At 38.1% G+C, this 15988-nt stretch overlaps 1 protein-coding gene across 10 annotated transcripts in view; it reads right to left on the bottom strand.

Annotated features, from left to right (window-relative positions):
* Positions 1–15988, bottom strand: part of PIBF1 (progesterone immunomodulatory binding factor 1) — a 205802-nt gene that overhangs the window by 129436 nt on the left and 60378 nt on the right. For all 10 annotated transcript variants that reach the window (XM_081550927.1, XM_081550926.1, XM_081550928.1 and 7 more), the window contains exon 10: positions 4774–4872. In XM_081550927.1, coding sequence (XP_081407053.1) covers positions 4774–4872 — 99 coding nt within the window. The remainder of the gene's footprint in view (positions 1–4773; positions 4873–15988) is intronic.

Raw genomic sequence — 15988 nt, 5'->3', positions numbered from 1 at the left:
ATGCAATCATGAAAACTAAAGGATAATATGAATAAAATTACCACAGAATTTATTAAGTAAACAAAGTTTAAATACAGTACTAATAATTTTTACTTCAAATTTCAACATCCTTTATCCCATCTCAAATGACACAAATATTTATGTGCCTGCTGAAGGAGCAAGGCAAGATTAAAAAACAAATAGACAAAGATAAAACAATATAAGAATATGACAAAAGGTAAAATAAAGGCATGTCAAAACTGTTCTACTCTTGGGGATAAAGCATTAAATGGAAATTTAGGACAGCTGGCTGCTATATCAAGCTTTAAACTAGCCCAGTATAACATATGACTCTCTTGATCTACTCACTAGATCTCCTATTCCCTCTTATCTTCTGTCTTCTGTAAGTAAAAAATGAGGACAAAATTCTACTATCACCAGAGAAGTTGTAGGGATTGAAAGCATAATGTCAAGTAATATTCATTTAACAATACCTACAAACTTAAAAAAACCATTCCAAATACATCGAACCATAGATAAAAAAAAAATTAAAATAACTATAACTGAAAAAAAAAAAGACTATTAAAATTAACTCGGGATTATAAACTTAGCTAAGATTCAAACACAGGCCTCTCCTGTAGGATCCCACAGATGTAACAGTGTATTCAAATTTATTCTGTTCACACTGATTGAGTTTAAAAATTTCTCCTTGAGTCAGAAAGAGTCCTCAGATTGCTTACAGAGATTCAAAGCAACAGAATGAGAGGTAATAACTATTCTTGCTCATGAAAGCTGGGCATTTGTTACTTATTATTAAACAAATTATTGAAGTTGAATTGGGACATATACAGGTCTTTCCTATGCCTGAGAAAAGTCTGATTTGTTTTTGTAGAAAATTAAAGTCTTGAGCAAAAAGCGTTTTTCATTCATGTTTGAAAGTGGCATACCACTTCCTTACATTTCTCTTTATAATAACACAGATTGTTTAATTATTAAATGAAGCATTTGATAAAGTAAAACTTTCAACAAAATGAAAAAGTTGTGATTAGTTATACTTGACTAGAAAATTGTGTATAGACATGTCTCAGGCTTTACTTAAGCACGATTCAGGGAAATCACAGTGCATGTAAAGAATGAAACACATTTGTTTATTCTGATTTTGACACAAAGGAAGCCAGAGTAAAATCTCAACCTCTGAAAAATAAAACAAATATTTTTCCTGGAGTTTCAATATATACAAAAAATATACATGATAGTCCAAAAATATTCCTAGGCAAACTATACTCAAAAGAATTTCAGTGGATATTTAAATATATATATATAGGGAGTATCTTTTTCAAACATTGGGTTAAACACTATGTTTTTATTTAAAAAAAAACAGGAAAAGTGAACTACAGAGATTTTAAGATACAAAAATAGCTTGGGTTCACCATTCCTTTTACATGGTAACTTAATCAGTGTATTAACTCTTTTGAACTGTTGTTACAGATAATTTCAGGATAAAATGGACTTCAGGGACTTTCCTGGTGGTCCACTGGTTAAGACTGGTAAGTCACCTCAGTCGTGTCCACTGGTTAAGAATCCACTTGCAAAGCAGGGGACATGGGTTTGATCTGTGGTCGATAAACTGAGATCCCACATGCTGTTGAGCAACTAAGCCTGCACGCTGCAACTACAGAATCCATCTGCCTCAATGAAAAATCCTGCATGATACAGCTAAGATCTCATGTGCCAACACTAAGACCTGATGCAGCCAAATAAATAAATAAACACTTAATAAAGGGGAGAGAGAGAGAGAGAGAGACTTTAAACTCATCAAGCTACCCACCTGATACTTCGATCCTTGTAAACACAATCCTACAGAATGCTTAGCCATCTGGTGCCTGCACATTTCTGCTGATGGTGAACACACTCGATGCCAAGGCATTTTGAAAAGCCCTATCAGAAAGCTTGGGCTTTCCTGGTAGCTCAGTTGGTAAAGAATCCGCCTGCAATGCAGGAGACCCTGGTTCGATTCCAGGGTTGGGAAGGTCCCCTGGAGAAGAGAAAGGCTACCCACTCCAGTATTCTGGCCTGAAGAATTCCAGGACTGTATAGTTCATGGGGTAGCAAAGAGTCGGACATGACTGAAAGACTTTCACTTTCACTTTCATCAGAAAGCTTATCTTTACTCTTTTTTGTAATGTCTACTCAGTTGTTCCAATTGTACTACTTTAGACCTTACCAAGTGAGAAAAGTACCCTTCAAATATTTGTAGACAGTTATAATCTGGGCACTAATAGGATGTTTTCTAATCTTTTGAGCAGGTTTGGCCAATTTCCTCTGAAGACCCTTGGTTTAGAGCTTGGGTGCCCAGACCCAGCGTGAGTTTATAAACAAGATAATTTCTGATCACATCCTAGATATAACTTCTATTACCACAGAATAGTATCTCCATATGAAAATCTTCCAAGTTGTCTTTGTATTTTAATTCTAAGCCGATACAGGCATATTAACATCTTTTTTGTATTTTAAGTTTTTATTTTTTAAATTATGAAAGTATGATAACACATTTACAGGAGACCTGGAAAATTAAGAACAAAGTTCATACAGTTCATACAGAACATGGTTACATACAGTCCCATTATTTAATATCTCCTTTTAATGCGCTTTCATTTTATTGAGCTTTGCACATGATGAACTTTTCCTCTTACAAACTGAAGGTTTGTGGCACCAAGCAAGTTCACCAGTGCTATTTTACCAGTATCTGCTCACTTTCATATCGGTGTCACATTTTGGAAATTTCTCACAATATTTTAGACTTATTATTATTATATTTATTATAGTGATCTGGGATCAGTGATTTTTGATGTTACTACTGTAATTGTTTGCGGGCTCCAGAAATCTTGTCTATATAAGAAAACAAACTATTATAATATTCTCTGAACTATATTCCTGTTATTAGCTTAGTACTACTTTCATCACTCATTCTTCCAGGGTAATTATTCTAGAGCTGGGAACTCTGATCATGTTATTCAACAGAATGGCATACAGACTGCACAACTTAGTACTTAAAGTCATTCACAGACTCTCTGCCTATCTTCTCAGGCTCTCTCCCTCTCCTTGGGCCTCCCTATTCTCTGAGACACAATGGTACTGCAATTACCCCTACAATGCCCTCGAAAGTGTTCAAGTGAAAGGAAGAGGCACACATTTCTCATTTTAAATCAAAAGCTAGAAATGATTAAGCTTAGAGGCACATTGGAAGTTGATATAGGTTGAAAGTTGATATAGGCTGAAAGCTAGGCCTCTTGTGCTGAAGAGTTAGCCAAGTTGTGGATATAAAGGAAAAGTTCTAATTAAAAGTGTGTCTCCAGTGAACACAAAAATGATAAGAAAGTAAAACAGCCTTACTGTTGATATGAAGCAAGTTTTAGTGGTCTAGACAGATGATCAAACCAGCCACCATGTTCCCTTAAGCCAAAGCCTAATACAGAGCAAGACCTTAAGTCTCTTCGATTTTTGGAAAGCTAAGAGAGGTAAGGAAGCTGCAGAAGAAAAGTATGAAGCTTGAAGAGGTTGGTTCATGGGATCATGAAATTTAAGGAAAGAAGTCATCTCCATAACATAAAAGTACAAGGCAAAGCAGCAAGTGATGATGTAAAAGCTGTAGCAAGTTATCCAGATTATCCAGCTAAGATAATTAATGAAAGTGGCTACACTAAACAGATTATCAATGTAGATGGAATAGCTTCTATTGGAAGAAGACGCTACCTATGACTTTCATAGCTACAGAGGAGAAGTCAATGCCTTGTTTCAAAGTTTCAAAGAACAATCTGACGCTCTTGTTAGGGGCTAATGAAGCTGGCAACTTTAAGGTGATGCCAATGCTCATTTACTGTTCTGAAAATCCTAGGTGGCCTAAGAATTGTGCTAAATCTACTCTACTTTTGCTCTATAAGTGGAACAACAGAGTCTGGATGACCCTGATCTGTTTATAACATGGCTCACTGAATATTTTAAGCCCACTGCTGAGACTGACTGCTCAAAAAAAAAAAAATTTTTTTTTTTCAAAATATTACTGCTCAATGACAATGCACTTAGTTAACCAACAGTTCTAAGGATGGATGCACAATGACATGAAAGCTGTTTTCATGTCTGCTAACACATAACATAACTGATTCTGTAGTCCATGGGTGAGGGAGTTATTTCAACTTTCAAGTCTTTCAAGGTAAAACAATCATCTACTTGATGATTAGCAATTTCACTTTTAGGTATTTATACGAGAGAAACAGAAACATATACCCACAAAAAGACTTGTATACAAACATTCATAGCAGCTTTACTCATAGTAGAACCAAACTGGAAAAAAAACAAACGTCCACTGAGAGGTGAATGAATAAACAAACTGTGTATATTCCTGCCCAGGAAGTTAAGAAATGAACTACTGGTATAACATAAAATGGATGAAAACATACAATGTTGAGTGAAAGAACTTAGACACAAAAGGGTACACACTGCACAATTCCATTTCTTTTTAGTCCATGAAGAACAAAACTAAATTATGGTGAGAGCAATCACAAAGTGTTCACCTCTTGATGGGTGGCGGCTGCAACTGACCAAAGGGACATAAGGAAACTCCTTAGGGTGACTATACTTTTCTCTGTCTTGTTTCAATATATACAATTATCACATATGTAAATTATTACATGTACATAATACTTAAATGAAAATTAAACTTCTACTAAAAAGATACATTCTAAAAGAGTAATAGGAACAAAAAAAGTTCAACGTCTCTGTTTACAGGATGCTTACCTGTCTAAGAGCTGATCATGCTTTTCTAGAGCATTCTTCTCAGCCATCACTGCTCGGTCCTTTTCAGCCACAGCATTATCCCTTGCTTCTCGGAGGTTTCTAAAATTTAAATATATATTTCAGTTATTTCAAACACACAGTATTCATCTTTTAAAGACTCATACATGAGTTTGCTTGGAGTCGACTAACTGATAATCTTAGGGATGCTCTAGGGGTTGGGTGAGGCACAGTGCATGTAATATGAATATGCCTGGCTTGGTGAGTTTCTCTAGCAGCACACAGCAGCATAGGCACAAACATGCTGTTATCTGTAAGTGTCATGCTACCTTTCGCCATAATTTTTCTCAAATGGCTGAAGGTAGGCTGGCTGGTTTGTATATATATCTACTCATTTAACCCTACCATAATGTAATGAGGCAGGTATCACTACCAAGATATTATCCACAAGAAAGCTGAGGTTTTGAGAAGTTAAAAAATATAAAATACAATTTCATAGTGAGAGATAGAGATATAGAGATATGATATCGAGATCTCAAAAATCCAAATGGAAACGAAGTTTGGAATATGAGCAAGAGAACTGCTGAACTGATGGATCCTGGGTCTCACTTGGAGAGGAAAGGAAGGGAACACAGAAGGACAGAGACTAGAAGGCAAGGGACAAAGGACTTGAAGTCTTGATAAGATAACCCACAGATTACATGGAAGTGCAGGCAGGATGGAAGACCAGAGACTGCTGTCAAAGAATGGTGATTCAGAGGTAGAGAAGTGCTTTCAGCCTTGGAATTTTAGTTCATAAAACGGAGGGTGTGAAATCAGTTCAGTTCAGTTCAGTCGCTCAGTTGTGTTCAACTCTTTGCGACCCCAGGAATTGCAGCACGCCAGGCCTCTCTGTCCATCACCAACTCCAGGAGTCTACTCAAACCCATGTCCATCGAGTTGGTGATGCCATCCAACCATCTCATCCTCTGTCGTCCCCTTCTCTTCCTGCCCCCAATCCTACCCAGCATTAGGGTCTTTTCCAGTGAGTCAACTCTTCGCATGAGGTGGCCAAAGTATTGGAGTTTCAGCTTCAACATCAGTCCTTCCAAGGAACACAGGTGTGAAATGAGAATAGCTAAATGAAGCAGAGCTGAGATGAAGGTCAATATTCACACAGGACTCAAGGAAGTATGAGGCCACAGTATTAGTCATTCACTTACAGAGCTGACGACAGCAGGAACTGAAATTGACAGAAAGATACACTGAGTGACAGTTAAGGGGAATGTCCAAAAGGTGAAAGATAACAACAGCGAATAATTAGGAGTGATACAGCCAGATCAGTTCAGTCACTTCAGCAGCTCAGTCGTGTCCGACTCTTTGGAACCCCATGAACTGCAACACGTGAGGCTTCCCTGTCCATCACAACTCCCAGAGTTTACTAAAACTCATGTCCACTGAGTCAGTGATGCCATCCAACCATCTCATCCTCTGTCATCCCCTTCTCCTCTCACCTTCAATTTTTCCCAGCATCAGGGTCTTTTCAAATGAGTCAGCTCTTTGCATCAGGTAGCCAAAGTACTGGAGTTTCAGCTTCAACATCAGTCCTTCAAATGAACATTCAGGACTGATTTCTTCAGGATGGACTAGTTGGATCGCCTTGCAGTCCAAGGGACTCTCAAGAGTCTTCTCCAACACCACAGTTCAAAAGCATCAATTCTTCAGTGCTCAGCTTTCTTGATAGTCCAACTCTCACATCCATATGTGACTACTGGAAAAATCAAAGCCTTGACTAGACGGACCTTTGTTGGCAAAGTAATGTCTCTGCTTTTTAATATGCTGCCTAGGTTGGTCATAACTTTTCTTCCAAGGAGTAAGGGCGTCATTTAATTCCATGGCAGCAGTCATCATCTGCAGTGATTTTGGAGCCCCCCCAAAAAAAGTCTGCCACTGTTTCCACTGTTTTGCCATCTATTTGCCATGAAGTGATGGGACTGGATGTCATGATCTTTGTTTTCTGAATGTTCAGTTTTAAGCCAACTTTTTCACTCTCCTCCTTCACCTTCATCAAGAGGCTCTTTAGTTCGTCTTCACTTTCTGCCATAAGGGTGGTGTCATCTGCATATCTGAGGTTATTGATATTTCTCCTGGCAATCTTGATTCCAGCTTGTGCTTCAACCAGTCTAGTGTTTCTCATGATGTACTCTGCATATAAGTTAAATAAGCAGGGTGACAATATACAGCCTTGACGTACTCCTTTTCCTATTTGGAACCAGTCTGTTGTTCCATGTCCAGTTCTAACTGTTGCTTCCTGATCTGCATACAGATTTCTAAGGAGGCAGGTAAGGTGGTCTGGTATTCCCATCTCTTTCAGAATTTTCCACAGTTTATGGTGATCCACACAGTCAAAGGCTTTGGCATAGACAATAAAGCAGAAATAGATGTTTTTCTGGAACTCTCTTGCTTTTTCGATGATCAAACGGATGTTGGCATCTGATCTCTGGTTCCACTGCCTTTTCTAAAACCAGCTTGAACATCTGGAAGTTCACGGTTCACGTATTGCTGAAGCCTGGCTTGGAGAATTTTGAGCATTACTTTACTAGCATGTGAGATGAGTGCAATTGTGCGGTAGTTTGAGCATTCTTTGCTATTGCCTTTCTTTGGGATTAAAATGAAAACTGACCTTTTCCAGTCCTGTGGCCACTGCTGAGTTTTCCAAATTTGCTGGCATATTGAGTGCAACACGTTCACAGCATCATCTTTTAGGATTTAAAATAGTTCAACTGGAATTCCATCACCTCCACTAGCTTTGTTCGTAGTGATACTTCCTAAAGCTCACTTGACTTCGCATTCCAGGATGTCTGGCTCTAGGTGAGTATCTGGGTCATGAAGATCTTTTTTGTACAGTTCTTCTGTGTATTCTTACCACTTTTTTTTTTTTTATAAATTTATTTATTTTAGTTGGGGGCTAATTACTTTACAATATTGTAAATAGTTTTTGCCATACATTGACATGAATCAGCCATGGGTTTACATGTGTTCCCCTTCCTGGACCCCCCACCCACCTCCCTCCCCATCCCATCCCTCTGGGTCATCCCATTGCCCCAGCCCTGAGCCCTTGTCTCATGCATCGAACATGGAATGGTGTTCTGTTTCACATATGATAATATACATGTTTCAATGCTATTCTTCCAGAACGTCCCACCCTCACCTTCTCCCTCAGAGTCCATAAAATTGTTCTATGCATCTGTGTCTCTTATTCTGTCTCGCATATACGGTTATCGTTACCATCTTTCAAATTCCATATATATGCATTAGTATACTGTATTGTTCTTTTTCTTTCTGGCTTACTTCACTCTGTATAATGGGCTCCAGTTTCATCCATCTCAGTAGAACCGATTCAAATATATATATTTTTTTAATGGCTGAGTAATATTCCATTGTGTATATGTACCACAGCTTCCTTATCCATTCGTCTGCTGATGGACATCTAGGTTGCTTCCATGTCCTGGCTATTGTAAACAGTGCTGCGATGAACATTGGGGTACACGCGTCTCTTTCAATTCTGGTTTCCTCGGTGTATATGCCCAGCAGTGGGATTGCTGGGTCATATGGCAGTTCTATTCCCAGTTTTTTAAGGAATCTCCACACTGTTCTCCATAGTGGCTGTACTAGTTTGCATTCCCACCAACAGTGTAAGAGGGTTCCCTTTTCTCCACACCCTCTCCAGCATTTATTGCTTGTAGACTTTTGGATAGCAGCCATTCTGACTGGTGTGAAATGATACCTCATTGTGGTTTTGATTTGCATTTCTCTAATAATGAGTGATGTTGAGCATCTTTTCCTGTGTTTGTTAGCCATCTGTATGTCTTCTTTGGAGAAATGTCTGTTTAGTTCTTTGGCCCATTTTTTGATTGGGTCGTTTATTTTTCTGGAATTCAGCTGCAGAAGTTGCTTGTATATTTTTGAGATTAATTGTTTGTCTGTTGCTTCGTTTGCTATTATTTTCTCCCATTCTGAAGGCTGTCTTTTCACCTTGCTTATAGTTTCCTTTGTTGTGCAAAACCTTTTAATTTTAATTAGGTCCCATTTGTTTATTTTTGCTTTTATTTCCAATATTCTGGGAGGTGGGTCATGGAGGATCCTGCTTTACCACTACTTCTTAATAGCTTCTGCTTCTGTTAGGTCCATACCTTTTCTGTCCTTTATTGAGCCCATCTTTGCATGAAATGTTCCCTTGGTATCTCTAATTTTCTTGAAGAGATCTCTAGTCTTTCCCATTCTATTGTTTTCCTCGATTTCTTTGCACTGATCACTGAGGAAGGCTTTCTTATCTCTCCTTGCTATTTTTGGAACTCTGCATTGAAATGGGTATATCTTTTTTTTTTCCTTTGTTTTTTGCTTCTCTTCTTTTCACAGCTATTTGTAAGGCCTCCTCAGATAGCCATTTCGCTTTTCTATATTTCTTTTTCTTGGGGATGGTCTTGATCCCTGTCTCCTGTAAAATGTCACAAACCTCCATCCATAGTTCATCAGGCACTTTGTCTATCAGATCTAGTCCCTTAAATCTTTTCCTCACTTCCACTGTATAATCGTTAGGGATTTGATTTCAATCATACCTGAATGGTCTAGTGATTTTCCCTACTTTCTTCAATTTAAGTCTGAATTTGGCAATAAGGAGTTCATGATCTGAGCCACAGTCAGCTCCGGTTCTTGTTTTTGCTGACTGTATAGAGCTTCTCCATCTTTGGCTGCAGAGAATACAATCATTCTGATTTCAGTATTAACCATATAGTGATATCCATGTGTAGAGTCTTCTTTTGTGTTATTGGAAGAGGGTGTTTGCTATGACCAGTGCGTTCTCTTGGCAAAACTATTAGCCTTTGCCCTGCTTCATTCTGTACTCCGAGGCCAAATTTGCCTGTTATTCCAGGTGTTTCTCGACTTCCTACTTTTGCATTCCAGTCCCTATGATGAAAAGGACATCTTTTTTGGGTATTAGTTCTAGAAGGTCTTGTAGGTCTTCACAGAACTGTTCAACTTCAGCTTCTTCAGTATTACTGGTCAGGGCATAGACTTGGATTACTGTGATATTGAATGGTTTGCCTTGGAAATGAAAAGAGATCATTCTGTCGTTTTTGAGACTGCATCCAAAGTACTGCATTTCGGACTCTCTTGTTGACTATGATGGCTATTCCGTTTCTTCTAAGGGATTCTTGCCCACAGTAGTAGATATAATGGTCATCTGAGTTAAATTCACCCATTCCACTCCATTTTAGTTGACTGATTCCTAAAATGTTGATGCTAACTCTTGCCATCTCCTGTTGACCACTTCCAATTTGCTTTGATTCATGAACCTAACATTCAAGGTTACTATGCCATATTGCTCTTTACAGCATCAGACCTTGCTTCCATCACCAGTCACATCCACAACCAGGTGTTGTTTTTGCTTTGGCTCTGTCCATTCTTTCTGGAGTTCTTTCTTCACTGATTTCCAGTAGCATATGGAGCACCTCCCGACCTGGGGAGTTCGTCTTTCAGTGTCGTATCTTTTTGCCTTTTCATACTGTTCATGAACATTATGAACAGTATACAGCCAGATAAGGGTCTTCAAAAATCAAATCCTATTTGGTTTATTATCATAGTAGAAGTTTGGATCAAGAAAAATATCAACAGTAAGTTTCTTTCAGAGTCATTCAATTTTTTTTTTTAAATCCTCTTCTCTAACAGAGCCATAACATTAATAAATTTGGAGTATAATGTAAATGATTGTGTTCACTTAATCCCTACAAATCCTTGGCGTTATATTTTCTAATCTACTTTACAGATGAGTAAATTGAAGTTTAGACGGCTTAAATCCCTGGGCCCAAGTAACGGAGTTTTAGTGTTAAAGCCATAATTTAAGCTCAGCTGTGTTTTACTCCAAAGTGAGTATTTTTACATTATATTAACCTGTCTCCCATAAAGAACAGGACTGGATATTAGAATTTGGTTTTTATTACTGATGGACAATGTCAGTAGGGAGCCATGAAAACCCACACAATTTGAATAAATCTATCTAATAACTATTAGACAGAAATGTTTAGTGGTCATACTTGTTGTGCCAGTGGCTTGATGTCATCTTTTGCACAGTAATGCTAACAACAGAGTCAAAATTTAGAAAGTATCAACCAATAGAGATTTATCAGTAAAATAGCTTATGAGCCAGAAGTAAAATAATTTAAAAAAACACTGGAGTATAAACAACTCTTACTAAATAGAAAATAACTTCTGCATACTATTATCTAAGTGGAGGTACCTTTTAAAATATAAATCACAAAATGGCATGTCATTATTTTCTGGTATCATCCTGATTGCAAAGACCTTCAAAAATATTCTATGATTATCAAATGAACTGAGATATGAAATTTTTAATTTCATAGCGAGAATGATATCCTCAAAATATATTAAACACACATATTTTTCATCACTAAATGATCTACATATTTCAGTTATTCTGTCATTATGAGATTTATATTATATGAATATCTCAGTGCAAATAGATGTTAAATCAAAAACAATTCCTAGAAAAATTGTGAACATATTATACACTTGTTTTCATGATGCATGCTCTTTCAAACTCCGGCTGGTTTGACAAAACACCAGAAGGATTGATTCCTGCCACAGCTGAACTGTAATCCAAAACTGGTTGCAATTTTCATTTCTCAAATACTGTAGTCTTTTTATCCTAGAAGTTATTTCAGTTGCAAAATTCCAAGTAGATACATTTACAGTACTAATTAATCATGAAAGCTTAGTTGGTAGGTGGAAAAGCTCCAGTATCTAACTACATTTCCTTTACTGAAGAAATGGGCATTAGAAATAAAAGCAAACATAATAATTAGATTTACCATAGTGATCACCTGAAATATATAGAAATATGGAATCACTATGGGCTTCCCAGGTGGCTTAGACCGTAAAAAATTCACATGCAACGCAGGAGACTAAGGTTTGATCCCTGGGTCGGGAAGATCTCATGGAGAAGGGAATGGCAATCCACTTCAGTATTCTTGCCTGGAGAATCCCATGGACAGAGGAGCCTGGCGAGCTCTAGTACACAGGGTCACAAAGAGTCGGATACAGCTGAGCAGCTAAGCACACATGCATGCATGGAATCCCTATGCTGTGTAACAGGAACTAATACAGTACTGTAGGCCATTACACCGCAGAAACAAACAAGCAAACCAACTTATAGGGAAAAAAAAGATCAGGCTACATGAGTTGGGGCGAGGGGAGTGGTAGGAGGAGGGGGAATTGGATGAAAGTGGCCAAAAGATACAAACTTCCAGTTATAAGGTAAACAAGTACTAGTAATGTGCCTGCATGCTAAGTCGCTTCAGTCACGTCCGACTCTTTGAGATCCCATGGAACTGGAGGAATCAACCTGCCTGACTTCAGGCTCTACTACAAAGCCACAGTCATCAAGACAGTATGGTATTGGCACAAAGATAGAAATATAGATCAATGGAACAAAATAGAAAGCCCAGAGATAAACCCACGCACATATGGACACCTTATCTTCGACAAAGGAGGCAAGAATATACAATGGAGAAAAGACAATCTCTTTAACAAGTGGTGCTGGGAAAACTGGTCAACCACTTGTAAAAGAATGAAACTAGAACACTTCCTAACACCGTACACAAAAATAAACTCAAAATGGATTAAAGATCTAAACGTAAGACCAGAAACAATAAAACTTCTAGAGGAAAACATAGGCAAAACACTCTCCGACATAAATCACAGCAGGATCCTCCATGACCCACCTCCCAGAATATTGGAAATAAAAGCAAAAATAAATAAATGGGACCTAATTAAAATTAAAAGCTTTTGCACAACAAAGGAAACTATAAACAAGGTGAAAAGACAGCCTTCAGAATGGGAGAAAATAATAGCAAATGAAGCAACAGACAAACAATTAATCTCAAAAATATACAAGCAACTTCTGCAGCTGAATTCCAGAAAAATAAACGACCCAATCAAAAAATGGGCCAAAGAACTAAACAGACATTTCTCCAAAGAAGACATACAGATGGCTAACAAACACAGGAAAAGATGCTCAACATCACTCATTATTAGAGAAATGCAAATCAAAACCACAATGAGGTATCATTTCACACCAGTCAGAATGGCTGCTATCCAAAAGTCTACAAGCAATAAATGCTGGAGAGGGTGTGGAGAAAAGGGAACCCTCTTACACTGTTGGTGGGAATGCAAACTAGTACAGCCACTATGGAGAACAGTGTGGAGATTCCTTAAAAAACTGGGAATAGAACTGCCATATGACCCAGCAATCCCACTGCTGGGCATATACACCGAGGAAACCAGAATTGAAAGAGACGCGTGTACCCCAATGTTCGTCGCAGCACTGTTTACAATAGCCAGGACATGGAAGCAACCTAGATGTCCATCAGCAGACGAATGGATAGGGAAGCTGTGGTACATATACACAATGGAATATTGCTCAGCCATTAAAAAAAATACATTTGAATCGGTTCTACTGAGATGGATGAAACTGGAGCCCATTATACAGAGTGAAGTAAGCCAGAAAGAAAAACAACAATGCAGTATACTAATGCATATATATGGAATTTGAAAGATGGTAACGATAACCCTGTGTGCGAGACAGAATAAGAGACACAGATGCATGGAACAATTTTTATGGACTCTGAGGGAGAAGGTGAGGGTGGGACGTTCTGGGAGAATGGCATTGAGACATGTGTATTGTCATATGTGAAACGGAGCACCATTCCATGTTCGATGCATGTGACAAGGGCTCAGGGCCGGGGCAATGGGATGATCCGGAGGGATGGGATGGGGAGGGAGGTGGGTGGGGGGTCCGGGAAGGGGAACACATGTAAAAAAAAAAAAAAAAAACAAAAACGAGATCCCATGGATGTAACCTAACAGGCTCCTCTGTCCATGGGATTCTCCAGGCAAGAACACTGGAGTGGGCTGCCATGCCCTTCTCCAGGGGATCTTCCCAACCCAGGAATCAAACTTGCGTCTCTGTAATGTACAACATGATAAATATAATTAGCACTGTTGTACGTTATATATGAAAGCTAAGAGAATAAATCCTAAGAGTTCTCATCAGTTCAGTTGCTCAGTTGTGTCTGACTCTTTGCGACCCCACGGACTGCAGTACACCAGGCTTCCCTGTCCATTACCAACTCCCAGAGCTTACTCAAACTCATGTCCATTGAGTCAGTGATGCCAGTTCTTTAATTTTGTATTTGTGTGAAATGATGGATGTTCACTTAACCTTATGTGGTCATCTCTTCATGATGTATAAAAGTCAAATCATTATGCTGTATACCTTAACCTTATACAGTGCTGTGTCAATTATATCTCAATAAAACTGGAAAAGAAAGAAAGAGAGAAAGGAGGGAGGGAGGGAGAGAAGGGAGTAAGAAAGAAAGAGAAAGAAATAAAACCCAGAATAAACTAATATTAGGGCTTATGAGAGTAAGTGTGATTAGAAGGTATCAGTGCATTCACTATGTCACAGTCTGTATCATCCAGCTAACTATCATTGAAGTGAAGTGAAAGTTGCTCAGTTATGGGTGACTCTTTGTGACCCCATGGACTATATGGTCCATGGCATTCTCCAGGCCAGAATAATGGAGTGGGTAGCTGTTCCCTTCTCCAGGGGATCTTCCCAACCCGGGGACTGAACCTAGCTCTCTTTCATTGCAGAAGGATTCTTCACCAGCTGAGTCACCAGGGAAACTAACTATCATTAGTGCTACAGTAATGCATAAACAAGTACTGTGGCCACAAAGAAGAGGAGTTGTTTATTTTTAACCAGAGGAACAGATGAGTGAATGAAAGACATGTACGTTGGCCCTTGAAGGACCAATAAATAAAGTTAATTCAGAAAGAGAAAAATGAAATGAATAGGAGAAAGTGCTGGAAACTCAAGTTTCTACCAACAAGTCTTCCCACAGGTGTGTCTGCTGGTAAGATTTCTGTGTAAACCGGTCTTATCAGGGACCACGCCTTCCATATCCTGCCACAACCTGCATACTTCAGTAAGAAATAGCACAGCTCCTTTTAGCATAAAGATTAGAGATACTTCCTAGTATTATGAATTGACATTTAATATTTCAGTCCGAGAGAGAAGCTGTGCAATTCTTCCACTGACAATAACAGTAAACACAGAGTGCTCATGCTGTGCTAGGAACTTTGTCAGGCAGTGTTCATATATTAATAGTAACTCATCTAACCTTCACAACAACCCCACAAAGTACAGGTTGTATCATTATCTCCATAATACAAAGGACAAGACTGAAACACAGAGAAGTTAAGTATTTGCCTACAACAGTCAAATGGTAAATAAACTTGGGAGCCCAAATTCAAACCCAAACCATATGGTGCTCGGGTCCATGCTCTTCATCACACTAGGCTGCCTCTCTGAAGGGTACCCTTGTCTCACAGAGATCTTCTCTTTGGGAAATTTTGTCATTGTGAGATTTATATTATATGGTTATCTCCTAATGCAAATAGATGTTAAATCAAACACAATTCTTAGAAGAATTGTGACTATACTATACATTTGTGTTTATGGTCCATGTTCTTTCAAATTCAAGCTGCTCTGATAAAACACCAGATGGATTGATTCCTATCACAGCTAAGACCAAAACTGGCATGTAACTAATAAACTATCCACTTGAAAATGTTAAATGTATTAGAATATGTACAAGAAATACAATTACACAACAAATAGCAGGAACTCAAATGTTCTTCAAAAGACAAACTTGAAAAATTAAGAGCATGAACAAGCTAATGGAGTTAAAATTTTCAAAGTTCAAACTGAGTATATATAATCAAATATAATAACAGAGAAAGATGTTGGAAGGCAGCCAACATTATAGCAAATGTTTTAAATTATACAAATTCAAATATTTCATCCTTAGAAATGCTTTTTAGAAAGCTAGCATTTGATTTCTAAACTGTTTTTCATAATTCTTTCATGTTACTTCCTACTAACTCCATCTTCCATATACATACGCTTAACTCTTCCCATCATTCTATATTTGTGTGTGGGAGGTCGATTGAGAGGAAAGGTAGTAGAAAAGTAAAAAGAAATCTTATCAATTCCATGTAAAATGCAAAAAAATAGTGAGTATCCTAGTATTATCATTAGTGTCCAAATAATATACATTTCAACTTAGGTGCTTTTTGAGGGAAAGAGGATGCT

This window comes from Giraffa tippelskirchi, chromosome 12 (genome assembly GCF_054371585.1).
Source record: "Giraffa tippelskirchi isolate mGirTip1 chromosome 12, T2T-mGirTip1v1.2.pri, whole genome shotgun sequence".
Lineage (NCBI taxonomy): Eukaryota > Metazoa > Chordata > Mammalia > Artiodactyla > Giraffidae > Giraffa > Giraffa tippelskirchi.
The sequence above is the reverse complement of the archived record's forward strand: the minus strand, read 5'-3'. Positions and strand labels throughout refer to the sequence as shown.